This window comes from Myodes glareolus, chromosome 21 (assembly GCF_982192425.1).
Source record: "Myodes glareolus chromosome 21, mMyoGla1.1, whole genome shotgun sequence".
Lineage (NCBI taxonomy): Eukaryota > Metazoa > Chordata > Mammalia > Rodentia > Cricetidae > Myodes > Myodes glareolus.
In genome coordinates this window covers 43,877,370-43,901,719 of record NC_142046.1, presented here as the reverse complement: position 1 = coordinate 43,901,719, position 24,350 = coordinate 43,877,370, and the positions used below count along the sequence as shown (strand labels likewise).

Genomic DNA, 24,350 nt, shown 5'->3' with positions numbered 1-24,350 from the left:
GTTACATAAATAGATTTGCTGGCGAATCTGGTTCTTTGCTGACTAGTGCTACTGTCACAGCAACATATGAGGTCGGGCTAGAAACTGACACTATCTCTAGGACAGCATTTATAATGGGTATTTGTGGTCATGACTAGTATACTCACCACACCATAATAAATGTGAAACAATCATTGCTAAGTACTTGTTACTGAAGGAAGTGATTTCGCATAGATTACTCCTAACCTCAACTCATAACAACTATTTTTAAACTACATAATGCTAAAAGAATAATAATTAGATCAGAGCACTATGTCAAGCCATCATGCTTCACTGAAGTGACAACATTAGCGAGATTCAGCAATTTCATATTTTTTTTCAGGACTGTCACCTTTTAGGTTCTTCAAGGACATCTTCAACATAGTTTTAACACAAAATTTAAGAAGCAGTTTGAATAGGAATAACCATCTCTTTCTAAGGCATAATATAAACAAAAGCATTGTACATGAAAAGTACCTTAAACGACAAACAGTAGATAAGATCCATTTCTATGAAAAAATAAAGCTATGGAAAAGAGCAACACAGTAAAATAATCTATTAACTGGTCTTTTATCAATCTCATTTGGAGAACATTTTAAAAAGAATATCAGTAGTTTGAGATGCTTCCCTAGTTTCTGATGAAGTACCCTGATAAAAGCAACTTTAAGGAAGAAAGGATTCATTCATCTTACAAGTCCAGGTAACAGTTAATCATTACAGGGAAGCCAAGACAGGAGCCTAAGCAGTTAGTTGCATCACAACTACAGTCATAAGTAGAAAGAGAAGAAATGCATGTGTGCTCATTCATGTTCTGTCCCCTCTCTACACTTACCCAGCTCAGGATCTCCAGCCCAGGGAAAGGTGTCACTCAGCAGACTAGGACTTCCCACCTCAGTTAAGATAGTCAAGACAAACTGGACACCTTTGATCCCAGCACTCGGGAGGCAGGCAATCTCAGTGAGTTTGAGGCTGGCCTGGTCTAACAAGCAAGTTCCAGGACAAACAGGTCGATTATATGGAAAAACTCAAAAAACCAAAAAAGAAAAAAGGAAAAAAAAAGATAATCAAGGCAATTCCCCTACAGACATGCCTTCAGGGCAACCTGATCTACACAACACCTCTTGAAGATTCTCTTCCTAGGGTATTCTAAATTGTGTTCAAGTAAACCTATCACACAAGTCTTTACAGTACTTTTTCCAACAACCATGTTATGGAATCAGCCTACATGACCATGAGTAGATGAATCAATGAATAATGTGAGGAATATAGACAGTAGAGTACTTTAAAAGTCATTGAAAATAAAATAGGATGCTACTGGACTTTAGAGACCCTCCCTGTCTCTGTATAAAGATTACACAAAATAAGTCTTCCATTATTGTATGTATGAGATATACTTGTACATAATCTGTGTGTAATAATTAGCATTATTCCCTAAACTTGAAATAGATTTCAAATTTTAATTGTCAGTGTTATAGACTTAGTTTACTAAACCAAAGATAAGCTATATCTGTGTCATGATGCTAATGATTATTTATCTGCTATTATTTATTACTGATAAATATTGATTTTTATTAACATTGCTAATTATTTCTGGCTTTATGAATAAGATGCCTCTTAAACTGTGTAAGCCATCTGAAGATTGATATATTTTAGATATCTGTAAATCTCTATATAATTACTTAATTTTCAAAATAGTTTAACCATTGTTGGTTATGTTTTCATGAAACCTTATAGCTCACTACTGTCTGTTAAGAGACATTTGTGTTTCTACAAAGCCTTAAGTAAGCTGTTAACATTCAACAAAAGCAGAGCTTCTGTCAAAGGAACCCAAACAACATTCCTACAATGCTGGGACATTATTCACAAGACAAACAGAATAAACCATGCATGCCTGACCTAAGGGCCTCTTTTGTGCTTCAGTTGCTTACACTGGGCACAAAGGGTTCATTAGTACTAACTTCTGAACATCTCTCACTTACCCTCCACTACAGCACGGATCAAATCAGATCATGCACTATGAGTCTTTTCCTAGCATCAAGAGACAATGGAGAACAAACTCTCAGATAGTTAATCAACAATACCTTCAGAAAGTATTGTTCAGAGGCAGGGAAGAAGTTGTCAGAAATGAAATCAAGCCACTCTGGTCATGGCAGTGTTTACCTGTAATTCCAAGATTGAGAAAACTGAAAAGAGATGATTGTAAGTTTGAGTGTAGCTAAGCTTCATAAGATCGTGACTCAAACTGACAAGATGGAATTGATTGTGTCAGTCCTTGCAAAAGTAATGAAAAACCAAGAGATTATGGAAAGTAGTTGTCATGCATGGCTATATGGTACTAAATGTGTTATAACATTGATTCCTACCTGCATTCTCTTTGCTATATTGTTACAACATAGTTAGTACCTCATCTCAAGTTTGGGGTATTAAAGCAAAAGCAAGTCTGGCAGAAACGAAGTATCTCTCAATCTAATTATCAGACTATTAAAACAATGGACCCCAGATAAATGGAAATTTCACAAGGAACCTTATGCTAAGGGAAGGAAAAGACCCAGCTCATGGAGGATCTTGTCTCTTGGAAAAAGACTCATGCAGTCGTAACTTGTCAGACCTCCTTACAGGTTAAGACTAAAACCCAAACAATGATGCGTCAATGGTAGGCAGGACAACAGCTTGATTAGGACTACTTTGGTACAACATCCTAGGCCCCCTACTTAAACTTTAATTTCATTGCAGGATCCTAAAGATTTAGGGGTTTCCCTAGATTCTCTAAGTCTTTTTTACCAATGTGACCACATTGAACAAATCACTTTTCCTGTTCTCTATTTTTAAAAATAAAAAAATAAACACTTTTTAGTGTTCAACATCATCAGCCACCAAGGAAATGCAAATAAAAACTCTTCGTGATTCTATCTCACCCCAGCCTCAAGAAATCAAATAATAGGCTTGATGGTATATACCTTTAACCTCTCAACAAAAGACAACAGTATCTCTGTGAGTTTGGGGCCATTCTTGTCTACCTAGAGAGTTTCAAGCCAGTAATAGCCATAAAAGGAAAAACAAACAAAAAGAGGGGAAAAGGTAAAGAAACTAAATAACAAAGGCTGGTGAGGATGTGGGGGAAAGAGCGCCCCTTATTCACTCTTGGAGTACAAACGGGTGTAGCCACTGTAGAAATCAACATAGAGATTATTCAAAAAGCTAGAGATTGAGCTACCATACAACCTAGCTATTCCAATTCTGGACAAATACCCAAAAGCACATGCTATCCAACGATGCTGCTCTTTTTATTACAGTTAGAAACTAGAATTCACCTAAATATCAATCAACTGATAATGAATGTGGTATGTATACACAATTGAAATTTTGCTCAGTTGCAAAGAAAAGGAAACTGAAATTTACAGACAAATGGCTAAAACTGAAACAATTATATTGGCTAGGTAATGGGAGAATTGCAGCACATTCTCTCTTACATGTGCATCTGAACTTCCAATCTCTAACTCTGTGTGTTCAACATTTACCTGTAGTATTCAGGAGATTAGAAAGAGGCTATTAGGAAGAAGAGTTCTTAAGAAATGGAGGGAATAGAACATAGATACTATGAAAGTAGAAAAGGAGTAGATCAGTGACCACCTTCGACAAAAATACCACTTACAAGGGTAAGGGCATGGGGATCAGAAATGTTAATAAAGAATATGAAGATGCGAGTAAAAATAATAAAAGCAGGAACACAGGATCGTATCAGGAGGAAGTTCTAGTGAATACTGACATCACCCACATTTAATTTTTCCATACACTTTTATACCACAGTGCAAAAGGGGGAAGAAGGCAACAAAAGACTTCTTTAACATGATACAAAGGACTACTCGAACAGTTAATTGCTTTAACACTTTGGGACATCAAGTCATTAGCATCCTGTTGTTTAGGCTGTGAAGTCACCCTAGACCTTGCAAGTACCCCAAGTTAAATGTCCAGTTAAAAAGAAGGAACAGAAGGATGCTTGAATTTCCTGACCATTGGTCATGGTGGAGTGGATCTACCTGTATGGGCCATCTTAATGTCAAAAGAACCAAGTAGCCACACCCTAGGTCAGGATGTGTAGCCCTGGTTGTTGTCAACAATTTTGAGCAACCTTAAACTCTCTGACCTACAGTCAAGGTGGAATTAGGCTCACATTTTTTGGACCTCCACAGAGTGGAGAGCTGATATCAGGGAGGAGGTAGAGGAGATAGGGATGAGATGGGGGAAGACAAAACAAAAATGAAAGTGGCATGAAAAAAACCATACGGAAACCTCCTATCATGTAACTAAATGAAAAATTATAGTATATCTATACATATTATATAATTTATACACCATCTCTTTCAAGGGTCAGATAATATTTTTGGAAGATAGAGCAGAAAAAATGAGTCAAAATATAGGGTAAATGGCTGAGAAATGTCATCACCTGGACAAGACACAGTCATGACAATCATGAACTCACAAGCCAGAAACTGTAAATCACCTAGATGCCCCTCAACCAAATAATGGATAAAGAAAGTATGCTATATTTACATAATGAGGTATTACTCAACTATTAAAGCCAATGGAGTCATAAAATTTTCAGGAAATGAATGCAACTAGAAAAAAAAATCATCCTGAGTGAGGTAATCCAGACCCCCCCCCACAAAAACAAACATCATATGTTCTCACTTATAAGAGGACATTAGCTGTAAAGAAGATAATCATGCTGCCATCCACAGACCCATAAAGACTAAGCAATAAGGAGGAATTAAAGGGGAATGCAAGAATATCCCTTGGAACAGGTATAGAACCTAGATTTTGAGGGTGGACTTGGGTCAGGTGGGGGTGAGATCAGGAAGAATCAAGTAGGGGCTGAGGGAAAGAGAAAATACTGGGAGAAATGACTGGAATTGGGGGGCATTTCGAGGCAAGGTGGAAACCTAGTGCAATGGAAACTCCATAGAATCTATGAGAGTAACCCAGTAATGGGAGGGAGCACAGGCTGAACCAGCCATCTCCTATAACCAGGCAAGGCTTTAAGTGAAGCAACTGGGACACCAACTGAGACCTTCGACCTACAGTGTGTCCTGCCTGAAGAGTTTTCTGGGACTGGAGTCTAACAGAATTGTCATCAGAGACAAGAGAGTCTTCTTCCAGCAACTTGGAAACAAAGACAGTCCCACACCCAACATTAGGCAGAGCTCGAGGAATCCTGCAGTGGAGGAGTAAGGGTCGGAGGAACCAGAGGGGACAGGGACATGACTGCAGGAACACGGTCCACACAATCTACTGACTGTGACTCGTGGGGCTCACAGAGATCAGGGAGCCTGGTAGCCAGGAAGGATCTGACCTAGATCCTCTACATGCATGTTATGAGTGAGTAGCTTGCCATTCTTATGGAATTCCTAACAATGGGATTAGGGGTGGTCTCTGACTCTTTTGTTGATTGTGGGACCCCTTTTCTTCTACTGGGTCACCTATCCCAGCCATGATATGATGGGATGTGCCTGGTATTACTTTTTTAAGTTAAAAAAAAAAAAGGGACCGGTACAGTAGATATACATAAGAATGCACCCATCAACAGCTAGGTGTTGATGGAGTAGGAGCTCAGGGTTCTACTTCCCACTATGGAGCTATTTGTTACTAATAGATTTAGGGAGAGCTAGTCATTGCAATCAGTTGTGTATCCACTAACGATCCCACTAGGAGCTAATGAATAGCTACATTTCAATGGTTACATAGATCCCTAATTTTAAGCCTAAATGTCGGAAACAAAGTGAAAAGTCAGGAATCTGAAAAGGGACTAACAGGAACCCCCCCCCCCGCACTAGGCAAATAGGCAACCACTGAACTATATTCATTGTCCTCTTTTTTTTTCCTTTTAACTTTTTTTTTTTTTTAAAGACAAATCTCACTCTAAGATGCCCCAGCTGGTCTTGAACTCACTCAGAAGCACAGGCAGGCTTTAAATTCCAATCCTCCCCTCAGTCTCCCAAGTAGCTAGAATTACAAACCTGGGCCCCCAGACTCCCAAGTGGCCTAGATCTTACATTTTATAGATGGGGATAAGATAAATAGAAAAACCATCAAAGCAGGAAATACTAGAATATTTACTGTACAAAATATTCTCCATGAGGACAGTAAAACTTGAAGGAAATGCACTTGCGTATCTCAAAGGATCTCCAGGATTTTATCACAAAAGGGAAAGTTTTTTTGTTTGTTTGTTTTTACTTTTTATTCCAAAAGCTGAGAAATGCCTTCATAGTCAAGGTTAACCACCAGCATCAAACACAGGACATCATGTGTCGAGTAATAAGAGGCACAGAAAAGGGAACATCACCTCCATGGTTTTAATAACCAAAAATTTACAACTCAGATCTTATAAAATCCTCAAACAAATGCACAATAAGAAATAATCAGTTTTTCTGTTTTGTTTTAAGACACAAAGTTGAGTGGGAAGAAAGGGTTGGGGGTCTGGGAAGAATATGGAAAGGGAGGGTGAACTTGATGAAAACCCCTTGCACAACATTCTCAAAAGCAAATAATAATAGTAAGATCTTAAAATAACCTACATATGTCATAAGTGTCAAGGTCAAAAATTAGAGAAGATTAAAGAGGTATAGTGTGGTTTTCTGAATTCTGTATTAAACTTATTTAACTAATAGGGTATTGTAGGAAAACTGGTGATGTATTTTTAAAATTTTGCTGTAGGGTGAGTAGTGTGTGTGTGTGTGTGTGTGTGTGTGTGTGTGTGTGTGTGTGTTTATGTGTGTGTGTAGGCCAGAGGTCTTCTTTGATTGCTCTCTTCCTTTTTTGAAACAGGGTCTCTCTGTAACCTGAAGTTTACCAATTCTGCTAGAGTAGCTAGCCAGTGAGCATCCTGAATCCTGTCACTACCCCTCCAGCCCTGGATGCCAGGTGGAAATCATCACAGTTAACGCTTTTCCATAGGGACTAGAGATCCAAACTCAGGTCCTCACACTTGTACAGTGAGCACATTACCAACTGAGGCATTTTTCTTCACAGTTCTGGTGGTACATTATATAAGAAAACAAAGTTAATAGCATCAATATCAATGTTCTGTTTTGATTAATTATCTAGTTATATAAAATGTTAATACTGGGAGAAGAGACATAAAATACATATAAAAGCTCTACTTACTATTTTATAATCACTGTGTGAGAGAAAACTATCTACAATAAAAAGTTAAGAAAACAAAATGTTTACTTAAATATATATATCCAATGCTTTCTAACCTATCCTAAAAAGTAAATCTTAACTTTATAATAAGGAAAAAATATATTTGTATATTTGCCAGATTACATTATTGACACACTTCATTGTCAAATTAGACAAATTTATCTAAATCAAGCTATTGAATCCAATGGTTGAATGAATGATGTAAATCAAATTTTAAAATCCTTGATATAATGCTTTTCATACTAAAGTAAAAATATGGCATCAATAATATTAGCAGTAACCACATTTACTTATCCTTAGTCCAAATAATATTAAATATATCTGTATTTCACTAACTCCCACAAATCTTTAAGGCAGATACTATTAAGTTTCCCAATTTAACAGAAGAGTAAGAAATTGAACATGTAGCTAACTTATCAAAGTTGGCATAGCTTCTAATCAGAACAGCTAGCACTATCCAGCCCCAAAGACCTAACTCTTAATTAATGTCACTAGTATTGCTGACAAATTCCTCATGAAATATTTACGAAATTCAATGCAATTGACTGTGTGACGGTAGCACAAAATCACTTAAAACAGACCGTTTTGAAGAAAGTAAAATCCACTGAGGAACAGTAGTGTAGGAGTTCCTTCTGTTTGTATGTTGTTTTCATTGGTTAATTAATAAAGAAACTGCCTTGCCTTAGTTGATAGGGCAGAACTTAGGTAGGTGGAGAAAACAGAACTGAATGCTGGGAGGAAGAGGGCAGAGTCAGAGACCACGACCGGAGGTAGATATGCTGAAACTTTTCTGGTAGGCCACGACCTCATGGTGATACACAGACTGATAGAAATGGGTTAAACTAATATGTAAGAGTTAGCCAATAAGAAGTTATAGCTAATGGCCAAGCAGTGTTTTAATTAATACAGTTTCTGTGTTGTTATTTCAGGTGTAAGCTAGATGGACAGATGGGACAAACAAGCCACCTCTCCATGCAACAGAACAGGATATAAATATACATGTTCATATACAAATATAATACCAACATATTACGAATGTAGATGTCATATAGCTAAACATTATGTAATAAACGCTAAATAAGGAAACATGAGAATGAGGACTTCATCTATCTATTGAGATTTATATTTAGAAGTCTCTGGTTTGAGCTACTGTCCCTTCCCTTGGATGTCTACCAGAACTAGACAGTGAGACTATATGGCTGAATAAACGACCTACTTGGATCACAGGAAATGGAGAAATCAAGCTGGTCTTGGTCTAGAAAATTCCTCTCTACTGGATAGCATTCACAGTGCTGGAAGATACTTTCTTCATGTATCTGTCTGGCTAACTGGTGGCCATTCAAATTTTTATTAGACCCATCAGAGGCCTTAGGCAAATAAGGTGAAACAAATGTAACACCTTACATAGTAAACAAAGGCAGCATAAACAAATGTAACACACCTTTACACAGTTAAAGTAATATTCTGCAGCAAAAACAAAGGTAACATCTCCGACTAGTTAAAGTAATATTCCTCAAGTGATACAACTATTGCTGTAATCTAATCTTGTTTTAAAACATTTTCCTGTCCAACTCAAGATTTTTTTCAAGGCAAACAAAATCCCAGCATAAAGGGGAGAAGTAATCCAGCTCACAGATGAAGAACTAAGGGCAGCCCACACCAGAAATGTTTGAGCAGCACAAATCACAAAGGACTTGTGTACTCTCTAACTTCTAGATCTCAGAATCTTTAATTAGCTTTGAAGGAATGTAATTATTTTTTAATTAGATGAAATATTTTCCAACTCTAGCTAAGTAGTCATTTATGTGAAAATGGGTAAGTTCCTTGGCTCTCAGAGCTGGGAGTCTCATCTGTGAAGACAGAAGGTATCACCAACATTTCAAGACTATCGTGAGGATTGAGGTGTTTGTGCCTATCAATCTAAAATAATATGTAATATTACTTCATAAAGTTTGCCTAAATACCATTTCAATGTGACATTTAGATAGTAGCACTGTGCTAAATCGGAAACTATGTAATAATATAAAGCATGATGGAAAAGGAATCGAAAGATTCAGATAATAGACTCAGCTCTCACTATTAACTATCAGAACCATCATGTCCTTAAATATATTTCCTTATGTCTTTCAATTTCAGGTTCATCATTTGTAAATCAAGAAACTAGTCTGCTGGGCATGGTGGCATGTGCCTCTAGTCCAAGCACTGAGGAGACAGAGGCAGGAGGATAACTGAGTCTCAGGCCAGCCTGGTGTTTATAGAGAGCTGCAGGTCATCCAGGGCTATATAATGAGACCCTATCTCAAAAAATGGGGGACTAATCTAGACTCTAGATTCTAGTTTATTTCTACAGTACTCTTACCAAAAGACAAAAAATATAAAACTCTATTAAGAAGTTGTATCAATGATTCCACAACAAAAAGCACCAACGTATCCCTGGCAAATTCAAATAAACTATTAAGGAAAAAGAAATCTACATCTACATCTACAAGAAAAAGAAATAGGGTCAGTTTTGTGAGGATAGCATTACCCTAATAGTAAAACTAAACAAATATATTTGTTAAAAAAAAGGGAAAGGATAAGATAGGGAAGAGGAGAGAAAAGAAAGGGAGACAGAAGGGGAGAGGGAAGGAAGGACACTACAGACCAACATCTCTTATGAACTTTAAGGGGTCTTTAAAATAAATCCAACTCCTTTTCAAGCTAAAAATTCAAGGACAAAGATTAACTTTCTCAAGTTAACTACAATATTTGATAACCAATATCATACTTAATGATGAGACACTTATAGCTTTCCAACTTAGATCAGGAACAAGGCAAGGATGTCCCCTCTCACTCCTATTATTTCAACATTGCTGTAAATACAATAACATAAAAGTAAAAGAAAGAGAGAAATACAGATTGGAAAGGAAGAAAAATTTTCTTTATTTGGATATAAAATAATTATTTATGTAGAAAAATCCTAAATAATCACCAAAAATTCCTCCTAAAGATAATATGTAAAGCAAAATGCAAGATATAAGATATATACAAAAATTAATTACTGTCAGTGTCAGCACTAAACAGATACAACTGAAACTTAAAACATATTAACATCTAATTGATACCAAAAATACTTAGGTATAAATTTAATAAAATATATACAAGGTCCATTTAAGGAAGAGAAAAAAAGCTGTGACAAAATAAACCAAATGACTGAATAAATTAAGAATGGAGAAACTTCATGTCCATCGAGAAGGAAAACTCATTATTTTCTAAGCATCTGCGAAATATTTGTACACTGTATAAAGATGTAAAGCTGTGATTGGTGTAATAAAAGGCTGAATGGCCAATAGCTAGACAGGAGGTATAGGCAGGACTTCCTGACAGAGAGAGAAGCTGGGAGGAGAAATCAAGGCATAGGATTTCGCTAGCAGACTTAGAGCAAGTCGGATGTGCCATACTAAGAAAAGGTAACCAGTAACCGAGCTATGTGATAGAATGTAGAATGATAGAAACAGGTTAATTAAGTTATGAAAGCTAATTAGAAAAAAAGCCAATGCTAAGGCCAAGCTTTCATATTAATAATAAGTCTTCATGTTGTTATTTGTTGGCTGGTGGCCCAAAGATAGTCTGACAAGAGCGCTCGCTACATATGTTCTTCCAAATCTGATCTTCAGATTCAATACAATCAAAAGAAAATGAACAAATCATTTTGTAAATATCAGTAAATTGATTCTCTGTTTTTGTAGAGAAAAAATAATCTTCAAAAGATTTCTTTTGAGGAAGATTAACAAATATGAAGAACTGAGAGTGTCCAATATCAAGACTTACAATAAAGCTACAGAAACATATTAAGTACCTTGAGAGAGCAGAAAAAGAGGTACTAGAAAGAGACCCACAAACACACGGGATTTATTTTGCCCGATCTTTAATGAAAGAGCAAAGCAATACAATGTAATTAAAAGATAATCTTTTTCAACAAAACTCTGAAACATCTAGATATCCATATACAGAAAAACATTAAATTTCAACATATACTTTACATACTTCAGAAAAAAATAACTCAAGATGACTCAGAAATTTAAAAAACACAAAACTATAAAACCACTAGGAAAGAAGAGAAAATCGAGATGACCCAGGAATTGGCAGTGACTATTTAGATAATAATAGTAAAAACATGCACAAGATGTGAGCAAGGTCAAGCCAGACAAAATCCCAGCACAGAGACAGACAGGCGGGAGCAAAAATCCCACCACTAATGGAGGAGTGTCAATACACATTCATCACCTGTAACAAAATGGACCACTCTGGTGGGTAACATCGTAATAGAGGTGGCTATACATGTGGACAGGAAAAGGGCATATGGAAAACCATCTGCATCGTCTACTCAGTATTATTGTGAACACAAACTGCTCTAAAAATATAAAACCTATTCAGAATTAATATTGTTAAATCACTTTATTATTAAAGCCTACCTATAAATTCAATGCAATTTCCATCAAAACTATGGAACTCTTCATAAATAAAAAACGAAAAATAAATCATGAGACCCACTCCAAAAGTCAAACAAACCCTGAGCATAAAGTACAATGCTGGAGAGTCCCAGAATCTGAACTTGAATCATACAAAGACCATCATGACAAAAAAATAACATGATACTGGCACAAAAGAAGACATGTAGTCCAATAGGACAGGTAGAAGACACAAAGATAAACCCAGAGTGCTACATCCATCTTATTATTTACGAAAGTGCAAAAAAATACATGAAATATATTGCAGAAAAAACAAACCCAGCTTATTAACAAGTAGAGTTTGGCAAACTAGATATTCGCATGGAGAATGAAGTGAGAATGAGGTTAGATTAATGAACTTAGATCTGTATCTCTCAATCTAACCCTGCCCCCCCCCCCGCAAAATTAACTCAAAATGGATCAAAGACCTTAGGGTAGTAAGACTTGAAAACTCAGAAGGACTATAGAAAAATGTAGGGAAGATACTTCAAGATATCATAGACTTTAGCAAGGACTTTGTAAAAGGGAAACTAATACATAACTTCATGAACTGACAAACAGAATTGCATGAAATTGACCATGTGCTTCACAGAAACAGAAGCAGCAGGTAAAGAGACAGCCTACAGAATCAGGACAATCACTGCTAGTTATATATCTAACAGCAGATGAATATAAAGGTAAGATAAAATAGAACCCAAAAAAGTACCCCAAAACCCAATCACCCCATTAAGAAATAAATCATTAAATGAACACAACAGACAATTCTTATTAGAGATACATGACAACATCTTGAACTTTCCTAGTCACGAGAAAAGTGCAAATCAAAGCTCTACTGAGATTCTACGTTACTTCAGTCAGAACAGCCATCACAAAGAAAACTACAACAAACACTGGTGAGGATGCAGGGAGAAAGGCAGCACTGCACACTGCTATTGGGAGCATAGACTTGTACAGCCACATGGAAGTAAGTTTGGAGATGCATAAATAACTTAAAGATATAACTAACGCTAGGCAGTGGTAGTGCACACCTTTAATCCCAGCACTCAGGAGGCAGACGCAGGTGGATCTCTGTGAGTTTGAGGCCAGCGTGGTCTTGAAGAGCTAGTTCCAGGACAGGTCCCAAAGCTACACAGAGAAACCCGGTCTTGAAAAACCAAATGTGTGTGTGTGTGTGTGTGTGTGTGTGTATCTATGTGTTTCTATCACATTAACTGGTTATATCACTCATCACTATCTACTCAAAGGAATCTAAGTCAGTGTACCACAGAGATACTTACATGTCCATGTTTAATGTGACATAACTCATAATACATATTATGGAGCAATCTAGTTGTCTATCAACAGACAAATAGAGAAAATATATGATAAAATGGAATTTTAGCTAATCATATGAACGAAATTGTGTCATTTTCAAAAAAGAATAAAACATTGTGTGCATGTTCGTGTGTGTGTGTGTGTGTGTGTGTGTGTGTGTCTGTGACATGAAAGTAGAGAAAGAAGGAAGAAGAGAGGATAAGGGGAGAGTAAATGTGAGAAAAGTATATTATATATATTTATATATATGAACATTTCATAGTAAAACCCATCATTTAGCATGCTCATATAAAAATATAAAGCCTATTAAAATAATAATAAAATAAAAAGCACACACTATTTCATAAATGCTATATTATAAATGAATTTTTCCTTGTTTCTAAAGAAAAATAACAGCCAGGCATGGTGGCACATGCCTTTAATCCCAGCACTAGAGAGGCAGGGGCAGGCGAATCTTTGTGAGTTCGAGGCCAGCCTGGTCTACAAGAGCTAGTTCCAGGACAGGCTCCAAAGCTACAGAGAAACCCTGTCTCGAAAAACCAAATAAATAAATATATAAATAAAGGAAAATAATATTCCCCAAGTAATATATGAGGCAATTTTTATGACAAAAGTATTAAATCCAGGTATGATGGGATACATTTGCAACCCTAGTTCTTCCAATGCTGAGACAGAATTTTCTCAAGTTTGAGACCAGTCTGGATTGCAGAGTAAGACTCTGTTTGATTAAAAAAAAAAAAACCAAAAACACAAAAGACCAAGAAGCATTAAATCTTCAGCTTACATCTCTTTTATCTAAAATATAGCACAGGACTGGAATGTGGTTCAATAATAACGTGATTGCCTCGGCACGTGACATCCTAGGTTCAAGTTCCTGCACATAACTACATAAGAAATCTTGCCTAACATTTACCGCATAGACTGACAGAGGCATCACTCCAAAAGCCAAATGGCCTTACACTTTATAAGACAGGAGAAAAATGGAGTGTAAGTTTCTTTGGACACAAATGTTGGAAGAGGCACTCACATTTCTTCATTCGCACTCAGAACGTTGGAATCACTTCTGTCAGTGTAGGTACAGTTTTGATTTCTGAAGTTGTCATCATCAAAGGTTAAACTAAAATGGTATCATAAATATATAACCAAGTCTTATGATTATATTTAGATTCATGGCCCAGATTTTTTCCTTTACATTTTAAACTATCCTACTTCCTTAATCTGACCTCAAAAATATTACCGTAAATTTAATACATGTATATTTTAAATTTTCTCACCCATCCTCACAACCTTAGCACCCTATACGTATATTTATTTTTATAGTTCACATTTCTAGAGTAGCTTTTCAAGTAAAAATCAGTATTTATATCTTATACTACATCTTCCTGTGTTGTAATGTGTAATAATTTTGTTTCAAATAAAAATTATAGGGTCTAAGAGGATGATCTTCCCCAAATAGAGGAGGACCAGTCAAGGTCAAGGGTATACAAGTAGCTGCACTAACCTGCTAGAACCTCTAATCAAGTTCTCAAATTAAAATGTTAATTTAGATTATGATTCAAATTAGATAAAAATATTATGTAGCCAATTCATGTTCTATTTTTCTAACTTTTTCGACTCCCTAAAATAATTTTAAAGAAGATTTTTCTCATAACTTCCACAAATAAAACAATAAACTTGGAATTTGGAAAATGTAAATAAACACAGAAAAGATACTAAATTCCACCATCCATTCCAATATGATCCAACTACATTTAGAAATGTGGCCTTGGACCACTGGGGCAAATCAGTTGGTAACGGTGTCTGCTGCCAACCCGAAGGACCCGAGTTCATTCACTGTCAAGAACCCATGATGAGAGGAGAGAACTGACGCTTACATTGTCCTCTGGCCTCCACATATGTGCCATGGCATGCAAAGTGATACCCTACACACAGAGAAATAAATGAGTGAGTATAAGTAGATTGAACTAAAAGGTATATATCATTGTCTTCCCATTTTTCAGCTGTGGAATGTAACCTAAGTGTTACAAGGTTAGAGGAAAAAAAATAGCGGTGTCAGGCCCTGGCATAGAATTGTTCCTAAATAATTTTATCACATAACCTCTCATATAATTGTTTGCAAAGTTACTTGATAAATTTTCTAAAATAAACCCAAAAACTATTGCTTTCTCTATATATATTTATATATAAAGAGCCCAAAAACTGATTGTACTAAACCTGATTAAAAGTCTAAGTTAAAAATATTGGGTGATTTTTTTTAAGGAGTTTTTAGACCTATATTCTGGTCTTAACACTCTTACTATGTAAAATCTTCAACATTTTATTTAGACTCCATGTGCCTCAATTTCTTATCTTTAAAATAAAGATGATGAAAGCTGCTTCACATAGTATTTATGACCTTTTTATATTAAAATAATTGGAGAAGTTAAAAACTAGACAAATGTAAAATCGGGCCAAAAATTCACCATTCTTCCTAATTTCTTAGGCTTATATATTTATAACATATTACTTATATTATTCTGCATTACATTAGTGTAAAGCTATTCTACACCAGCCATCAGTACCTATGAAATGCAAACTTTTAAATGTGGCCATTAAATTTCTCTGCTAAATATTGTAGAGCCTCTTTACTAGCCAAACTTTTATGTCCCTTGCTCATTTAAATCACAAACCAGTTGCCCATATAGTCTAGCAAAGTCATCCATTTCTAAATTCCTCGGATAATCCTCATTTGATCTTAAATCCTTTAACTGCTCCACCAAGTGTCAATCCATACGCCATGCCAAACTGGTCTCAGCCTGCTTTTCTAGGACAAGTCCCAGCCCCCACCAACCCTCCCTGACACAAAATGGATTTTTCCCTCTAGTTTAATCTTTCCCAAATCTCTATCCAGTAATTTCTGTGGGTAGTTCCTCCCTGTCGTTCACAGACCAGTGAATCCTGATATCATCAACACTGTTTATTTTGAGTACCACAAAACCATCATTTTTGTATCTATTCAAATTAAGGGTGTACACAAATCTTTTACTCATTTTTTTTTTCAAACAGACGCGCACACACACACACACTGCCTCTAGTTTTATGCAGGCAGGCTAACTGACATACTTTTTCGCCCCTCTCTGACACTGCCCTTGCTCTTAATTTAGGTTCTGTTCTTCCCACCTCTCTGCTCCCTCCCTATCCAAACCGGGCGTCCTGGGGAGCACTGGGCATGCTCAGTAGCCACAGCTGATGCAGGACGCAAACCCGTATCTTTTTTGCAGCATTAGAGTCCGACTGGAGCCAAAGGCCCTAAATCAGTGGCTCAGAAATTGCTCCATCCTCCTACGATATCGTATAGCTCTGCGTTCGAAGGATGGGTATGGATTTGGAAATAGACAGTTTGTAGACGTTCTAGTCTGCAAGGTGGGTCAGAACCGAACAGCTAAAAAAACCAGCCGCTTATGTGGGTTTGGTGCTGCGGAGATTTCTGCTGTTCTGAACAGTGATCACGTTGATAGAAGGCTGGAACTAACATTTGGCAGCTCTGCTTCATCAAGTAAATGCTGACCTGCACCCTCCTCCACACTGCCCTAGCCTTAAATCCAAAGTCTGTGTGCCAGACAGAGGGATTGTGTCGAAGACAGGCAAATCAATCACTCCAAAAATTAAATCTAAGCAGGCGGCTAAAGGGACCCAGAGATAAACAGATGGGCTAATTCCAAATGACAGCTTAGCAACCTTTCTGACTCTCAAATGTGAATAGTATGCCTGTCTCCCCCCAAAACGTATACGTCCCACGTTCATGAACTGTGATACATTTCCCCTTGAGAAAGATACTGACCTCTCTCTCTCTCTCTCTCTCTCTCTCCTCTCTCTCTCTCTCTCTCTCTCACACACACACACACACACACACACACACACACAGAGAGAGAGAGAGAGAGAGAGAGAAAGAGAGAGAGAGAGAGAGAGAGAGGAGAGAGAGAGAGAGAGAGAGAGAGAGGAGAGAGAGAGAGATGCTCCTTTCCCCCCAGCTTTCTGCGGAGACTAAGTCTCTAGAGCTGCAATAGCATCATCTCCCCTCACCTCACTGTCTGAGGATGAATGGAGAAGAAACGTACCAAGGCTAAAGAGGATAAAGAGGGGCTTCTTTGCAGGGGCTTGAGCCAGCACCGCAAAGCCTTAGAAACAGAAAGATCAGCAATAACAGGGAGAAAGACACAACTGGCCCTGCTGTTAAAATCTAACCATTTCTGCAAACTGCAACAAATATGAGACATTTCATCACCATGCTGCATCCATATTGAGAAGGTGGAGGGGGGAGCATGTGCTCTGTGCTTTAAGCATTTCAGTCTCCGGAGATGGGAGGAGACCCTGTCCATATGTTGTGGGAGCTATCTGCCACCCCAAAAGTACACTCTCCCCGCACCTAGCCGCGCGCCACTTGCCTGACAGGTTCTGCGGCAAAGCGGTTAAGCTATCTGACAGCAGGTTGTCTCTTACCGTAGGCAGCAGCGGCTCCATTTGGGCTCCCTGGTCTTTAATATCCATGTTCTGTAACACCTCTGGTAAAAGCACCTTGCTCTGCGGTGTCTTCGGTGTCTTACACGCGGCCCGGCACTCGCTCAGCTTAGTATTCGGATCAGGTAGCTCTGAAGCAGGAGGCAACTGCACACTCCAGCTCACGACAGTCACATGGCTCCTACTCACTCGGGCTGCTGGCCAGGTTTTGCACGGACTGCCTTGGATCCCTGGGCCGGTAAGAGCGATCCCCAAAGCCCTGAATCACTGCCCACACCTGAATACTTGTATAAAGTACAGCCGACAACGCTACAGGTGCAAAGGGCATTATGAATTTTGCCTGAGAGGCTAACTTCTCTTACACAAATGAGTTCATGCTGGCCTCTAACCAGCTTAGTCTGATTTTGACACCTTGAAGCACTCACTGCTTTCCAGAATCCCATAGCAAATAACAGTTCAAACATGGTGATGCCAACGCAATAGAAGTTCACTGACCTCTCATCATTTAATATGATGTTTGATGTGATATGACCTCATAATTATGTCAGTGAGCTGCAACTATTCGCTAATTTAAAATTTTAAGTTATCATTAAATTAGTAAGACAAATTTTTCAATGTTTAAATTGTGAGAAACGTTGGTAAACCATACACTATTTAAAATACGATAAATGTTTCTAAAATTTGTCTCTCAAAAGGAAATATTTTGATATTAAAGCACAATGAAAAGATGGCAGATCTGATGAGCAACCTACACATATATTCCTTTGCCTTAATTAGTTAATGGAGTCAAAGACTATTGTTAGAGGGAAGAAGTTGGTGATGGTCATTGAGTGGTTTCATACATGCTCCCTGAAATTAATTGTGGGATCTATTTTTTTGAATGTGGAGTCAAAGCTGGAGCTTTTGGATGTGCTAGGCAAATCCTGTACCACTGGGCTACATCCCCATCTCTTAAGATTTTGAGAGTCTCAATAAGTAGAAAAGGCTATCCTTGAGTTAATTGGCTTCCTGTCTCTGTCCCCTAAGTGCTGGGATCACCGATGTGAGCTAGCACTGTCTCTGGTTGTATCTATTTTAAGTGATGAAATCATATACCATTGGACTTCAGATTAAGAAAATGAAATTCAAAAATAAATAAAAATAAAGATCATTCAGGAGTTAAAAAGGATGACTGAAAATTATGACTAGAGTTCACTGTCAACTTAAAAAGTCACCTGCTTTTATAAGATTAAATTGGTAGGGATTTATATAAAATGATATTAATAATACACTAAAGTTTACATATCGCTGATCACAGGTGGAAGTATATATCACTTTTACTGCCTTCATCTTCAATACAATTCTTACAATAACCTTTTACTGCTTTATTGGAAAATATTAGTGCTTGGACTGTAATGACATGAGCAACTGCTTTGTTCAGAGGACATTTAGATTATACAATGGAATTAAATCACAAGATACTTGTCTAAAAATTCACTAATATGGGCTCAACATGACTTCATACAACAAATGGGTGGGCAAATGTTCCTAACCATACAAATAACCATAGCCAGCCATCAGAAGTAATTTATTTGAATAAAATAATAAAAACTTCTTTAAAACATTTATTTTTATTCAAGTAAGCAGTCCTAAGTCACCCAAATTATACATTTTCTAAATTAATTAAAATATTACTAAGAAAAGTCTGACTTAACTCCCAGTGTGAAAATAAAAGCAAAATTATATTTAAATTCTTATTAGTCAGCATTTTTCTATAATATGTACTAATAAACTATGGACATGCTTAGCTGGAACAACCATTGCATGGGTGCTTACTCTACTAAAAGTACCAGGGTAATAGGATTCATCCGACCTGCTGCTAAGGCTCAAGCTCAATAAGATAGCTCAGCAGGAAAAGCCTCATGACCTGGCTTACATTCCAGAGCACACATCTCTGAAAGAGAGAAAAGATTCTTGCAACTGTACTCTGCTCTCCATGGATACACACAAACTATAAATTAATAATATTAATAACATTTTAAAAAAAGAAATCCCATATTTCTATACATTGCTGATCAAAAACATCAAATGCTTGCCTGGCAAAATGAAAGTAGAGAAAGAATATTACCCTCATTTAATCTACTATTTCTATTTCATAAAATATCTTAAAGTTAACATCTAAAACCTGTGATAGTGAATCAATCAATACCCTAACCAACTCCAAACTCCAAGTGAAAGAGGTAATATAAAACTGATAATAGGAAGAAAACACTCACAACTAGATAATGGAATTTTTACTAAGAAGACAAAAAAAAATTCTAGCTCAGTGTCATTGGTTTCTAAGCTCTGATGGTAAAGAGAAACAGAAGAGAAGAGAAACTCCAAATTGTATTAGTAACTCTGAAATGCATAAGAACATCTTTTGTTTGTTTGTTTTTACATCCCAACAAGTTTCCTCTCCCTCCTCTCCTCCCAGTCCCTACCCCCCCACACACACCCCATCCACTCCTCCTCTTCTGTTTGTCTTCAAAAAATGGAGGATATCCCATGGATGGCCAGCTGTCAAGCTGCAGTGAGACTAGGTAATCCAGCAGGTACCAGAATCAGGTAACAGAGTCAGAGAAAGCCCCTGTAACCACTGTTAGGAGTCCCACAAAAAGACCAAATTACAAAACTGTAACATATGTACAGAGGGCTTAGGTCAGTCCCCACTCCCCCAGGATCCCTGGTTGTTGATTCAGGCCAGGCCCTGTGAGCCCCTATGATCCAGGGTTAGATGGTGCTGTGGGTTTTCTTGAAGTGTCCTTGACCCCACTGACTCCTACAATCCTTCCTTCCCCTTCCACCAGATACCTCGAGTTCTGCCTAATGTTTGGTTGTGGGTTTCTGCATCTGTTTCCATCAGTTGCTGGATGAAGCCTCTCTGACGACAGCTGAGCTAGGTACCAATCTGTGAGTATAGCATAGTACCATTAGGAATCAGTTCATTGACTTTTTTTCCAGTCGTGTTTGTTTCTATCTGGTCTATCCTGCCTCTGGGTCCTGGCTCTAGGGGGGAGCACCCTCACTTGCTTGCATGAGAGCATCTTACCTGTGTATCCTTAGTAGAGGTCAGGAGATGATTTGTCTGGGGGTTTCCTTTTTGAAAACTGTTCCGAAGTAAATTCTATATAATTCCCAGTCCAAAGCTTTTTCTCCACCATAGAGTTTCCTTGGGTCTAGATCAATAGCTCTCAATTTGTTGGTAGCATATCAGATATTTACATTACTGTTTATAGTAGTAACTTATGGTTGGGGTCACTACAACATAAGGAACTGTGTTAAAGGGTCACAGCATTAGGAATGTTAAGAACCACTGGGATAGATAATTAAAAATTGGTTCATCTTGACTAGAAATCTAATAAAAATCTATTGGAACAATCCAACAGCCAGAATTTGAAGCATCATATTAAAAACTGTATGATTGAGTTCAACAAAGGAAGGAAATTAATGTTCTACGCACCTACAAAACTGTGACCGTAGTCTGATTTCCAGTCCACCAGTCCTACTATGTTAGAGGTGCTGTACTCACTCATGCTGTTTTCCTGTCATACCCAGCAGTATTTAAGTGGGATTTTCCTCTCTGAAGAATGAATGAAAGTAGGGATTGGCCAGAGTTCAACTGCACAGAGAGGAATTACAGAAAGCACTGACCAAAAGAGTCACCCTCATCTTTAGCTTTCCATGTCCTGACCAGTCCATTTGTTGGTCAGGAAAGAGACACAGCCACCATGGAGTGCTTCCTTCCTTGATATGCCCTGCATCGTGAGACTCCTGCTGAGCTCAATTTCATCTCATCTCCCAAGTGTACAAATCATCCTGAATGCAATGTACTCTCAGCTTCTACCTCCTTTTACTATTTTAAGATCTGGGAATAAGACATTCCCATTAACACAGTGTTTATCTTGCATAACAGACCATCTAATATTATTTGTATTTGAAGAAATATTGGATTCTAGAAATTACTAACAACACTGATACTCCGAGAAGTAATAAAAATAATAGATTTCTTTTAGTATTGCATTTTTAACTTGGATATCAATGTCCCTTGCTTTGGTTCTTCTTAATATAAAATATCTGAATATTAGGTTGGTAAGAGTTTTAAAATATTTTACATTAATATTTCAAAAATATTTTACATATGATAATGCATCACAGCCCTGCTTATATCATTCTTTAAGTCTGGCCCAAAAAGTCTGTATCTTTGGGGACTATACAAATGTCCTTAGCAATTTAAAACATATTATGCTGATATGTAAGAAGAATCTAAAGTCCTTCGTTGAATTTAACCAACTCAAGAGATACCAAAAATGCTTTCTCAACAACTTAAAAAATGACTAACTTCTGACCATTGTGGGAAAAGCTAAAAGTGCCTACTCTAAAACATGACTTCCAGTGTAGGACATTGTTATCCACAATTAGGAAATCACTTTTTAAACTAATTTTAGAGATTTTTTTGGGCCCTAACTTGACAGTACTTTAGTCAATAACCAGAAGAAGAATATGCAAACTAAGTAATGTATTCCAGAGTTGGGCTGAAGTTCAAGCTTAAAGAGACCATTTAACCCACACATCTCTTAGTTAATAGCTGCTTTTCCCAATCCTGAAACTTGAAAAATTTTAATTTCCTGATTTTAAAGTTTTGTCTCAATTTATGCTAAAGAGAAATTCATGCACAGTCTACTTCCTCAATTGAGGTCTGGAAAACAGTATCATGATCCAAACTAGGTCAAATTAGTAAGACCTGAAGACCTATTATGTACTAGAAACTACATGGGAACAAGATTTGAACTCTGCTCTCAAAAAGTCACAGGTTAGAGACAAAATAAAACATTATTTGACAACATAATTAAATAAAAATAATATGTGGGAAAATAAAGAACAGGAAACAAAAATCAGAAGATAAAATGATTTTTAATGGCATTTTCTCATTCTTGTTATAGAAATTTAAACTTCTTAAGGGATTTCTTTCATAGTAAAAGGTTAAATTTTCCCTTCTCTGTTATTAGAAAAAAAGTTCAACTTATTAATTATACAATTATCAGACTTTTGTCTAATTATTACTGTCTTTGCAAAATGATTCTCAATATTTCATTTCTGTTCCTAACTTAAAATAATCAACATCACACTTATTACAAAGTTGATCGCAGGGTACAATAATCTTTTACTGATCCTGTCCACACCAAGTTAAAGAATTATACCGAAATAATCAATACTCAGAATGTGCTATGTGTAAACTTTACTATATTGTTCTCAAATTATGAACAAGAAAAATTTATGTCTATAGTAAATAATGGATAGTTATAATAAATAAATACAGTATAATTTGCATTCTGTCAAAGATGACAGTTGTTACATAGAGAAAAGGGGGACAAGGAATCAAAACCCAGCAATTTTTTCACTTCATCATAGGAAACCAAACCACTAGTGAATAGTATTGATACATTTTATGTACAATATTCATGATCCTACATAATCTAAGAGCCTGAATATTTATTCTTATCTTACTGCAATTGTCAGAGAAATTCAAAATATGTTTTTCTAATTATTTACTTATAAATGAGCTTCTTTTCTCAGAAACAAGAAAGAAAATCCAGAAAGAAAAATCTCATATAAAACTGCAATTTAGACAAACCATTAAATAATTTTAGAATAGTATTTCATTGGCAATTTCAATCAAGACTTATTATATATATTGTGGTACTTGCTTCTCTAAAGTGATGACTTTTCAATATATTATGGCAAGCACAGAATTAGCTGTGCAGAATTTAATAAAGTATCATTAAGTAGGGATGCATTGCTTAACTGTGTTAGTAGAAAATGGAGATAAAACTAAAGAATAATATTAGCCAGGAAAATCTATACTGATATAGAGATTTAAAAAAATGAGTCAATTATAATCTCACAAACCAGATTGTCACTCCTAATATTTGGTATGTATTATCTACTTTTTTACTTTTCTGAAGGTAGTAGGGGTAACTCCTTTTGTTTATTTCTTCTATTGCATTTTTTAAAAGTGTTAATTTATAAATATGAAACGGAAGTCCTCATTTAAAAGACATCTAAATAAATGCTTAGGTTAGACCTTTTATTACCATTAAGGTCTATCTATGCTATTTCACCCAGGCTGTGTCAAGACTGAGGTAACATTTCAAAGTCTCTACCTAGGAGTGAAGCAAACATTCTCTCTACTTCCAAATTTTATGCATTGGTTTGAAATAGCTATCACTGTCTCTGCCTTTCTTTCTTCATCCTAAAACAAGGTTCAACTAATAGAGAAAAAGCACACATAAAAATATATACTGACAATAAATGTCTTACTCATTTCCAGTTCTTCTTCTCTTCCATTCCAGAGACACCTTTGCCATGGATCTTCAGCTTTCCTTACAATGCTACTGTTTGGAACAGTATCCGTCTGCATTTAGTATCCTGAAATTCCAGGATTTGTTACTGCATCATCCACTCCTAAAAATAAAATAAAATGAATAAATGAAACAATGCAAGACATTTAAATAAATGATAACATGTTTATTATAGAAAATACTATCTTGCTTCAATCTAAATATAGTGTCATAATTTAACAAGCAAAATTTTGATTTTTTTTATTTATCATAAAAAATTATAAATTTTCATGGTGGGAAAAATAAACTTGACTTAAACATTTTAATACTTCTCAGGAACATAATCACCTCATAAATAAAGACAAAGATCAGTCTATTCACTTAATCAGCATTTACTGAATAATTCCTATGTAGCCAATAGTGTGCATGTCCTGGAAAAGCTAGGCAAGGAGACTCCAGTATGGAAAGAAGA

General features: G+C 36.5%; 1 protein-coding gene and 1 long non-coding RNA gene across 6 annotated transcripts in view; one reads left to right on the top strand and one right to left on the bottom strand.

Annotated features, from left to right (window-relative positions):
* The window catches only part of Slc4a10 (solute carrier family 4 member 10), a 231,728-nt gene extending 214,043 nt beyond the window's left edge, over window positions 1-17,685 (bottom strand). For all 5 annotated transcript variants that reach the window (XM_048426118.3, XM_085681046.2, XM_085681049.2 and 2 more), the window contains exon 1: window positions 17,502-17,685. In XM_048426118.3, the coding sequence (XP_048282075.1) occupies window positions 17,502-17,549 (48 nt within the window). In that variant the 5' untranslated portion in view covers window positions 17,550-17,685. The remainder of the gene's footprint in view (window positions 1-17,501) is intronic.
* LOC146890424 (uncharacterized) lies at window positions 17,645-24,055 on the top strand. Its single transcript, XR_014998836.1, has 3 exons — window positions 17,645-17,757; window positions 20,348-20,450; window positions 23,891-24,055. It is a non-coding gene; the product is annotated as an uncharacterized LOC146890424 (long non-coding RNA).
* The last annotated feature ends 295 nt before the right edge of the window (window positions 24,056-24,350 follow it).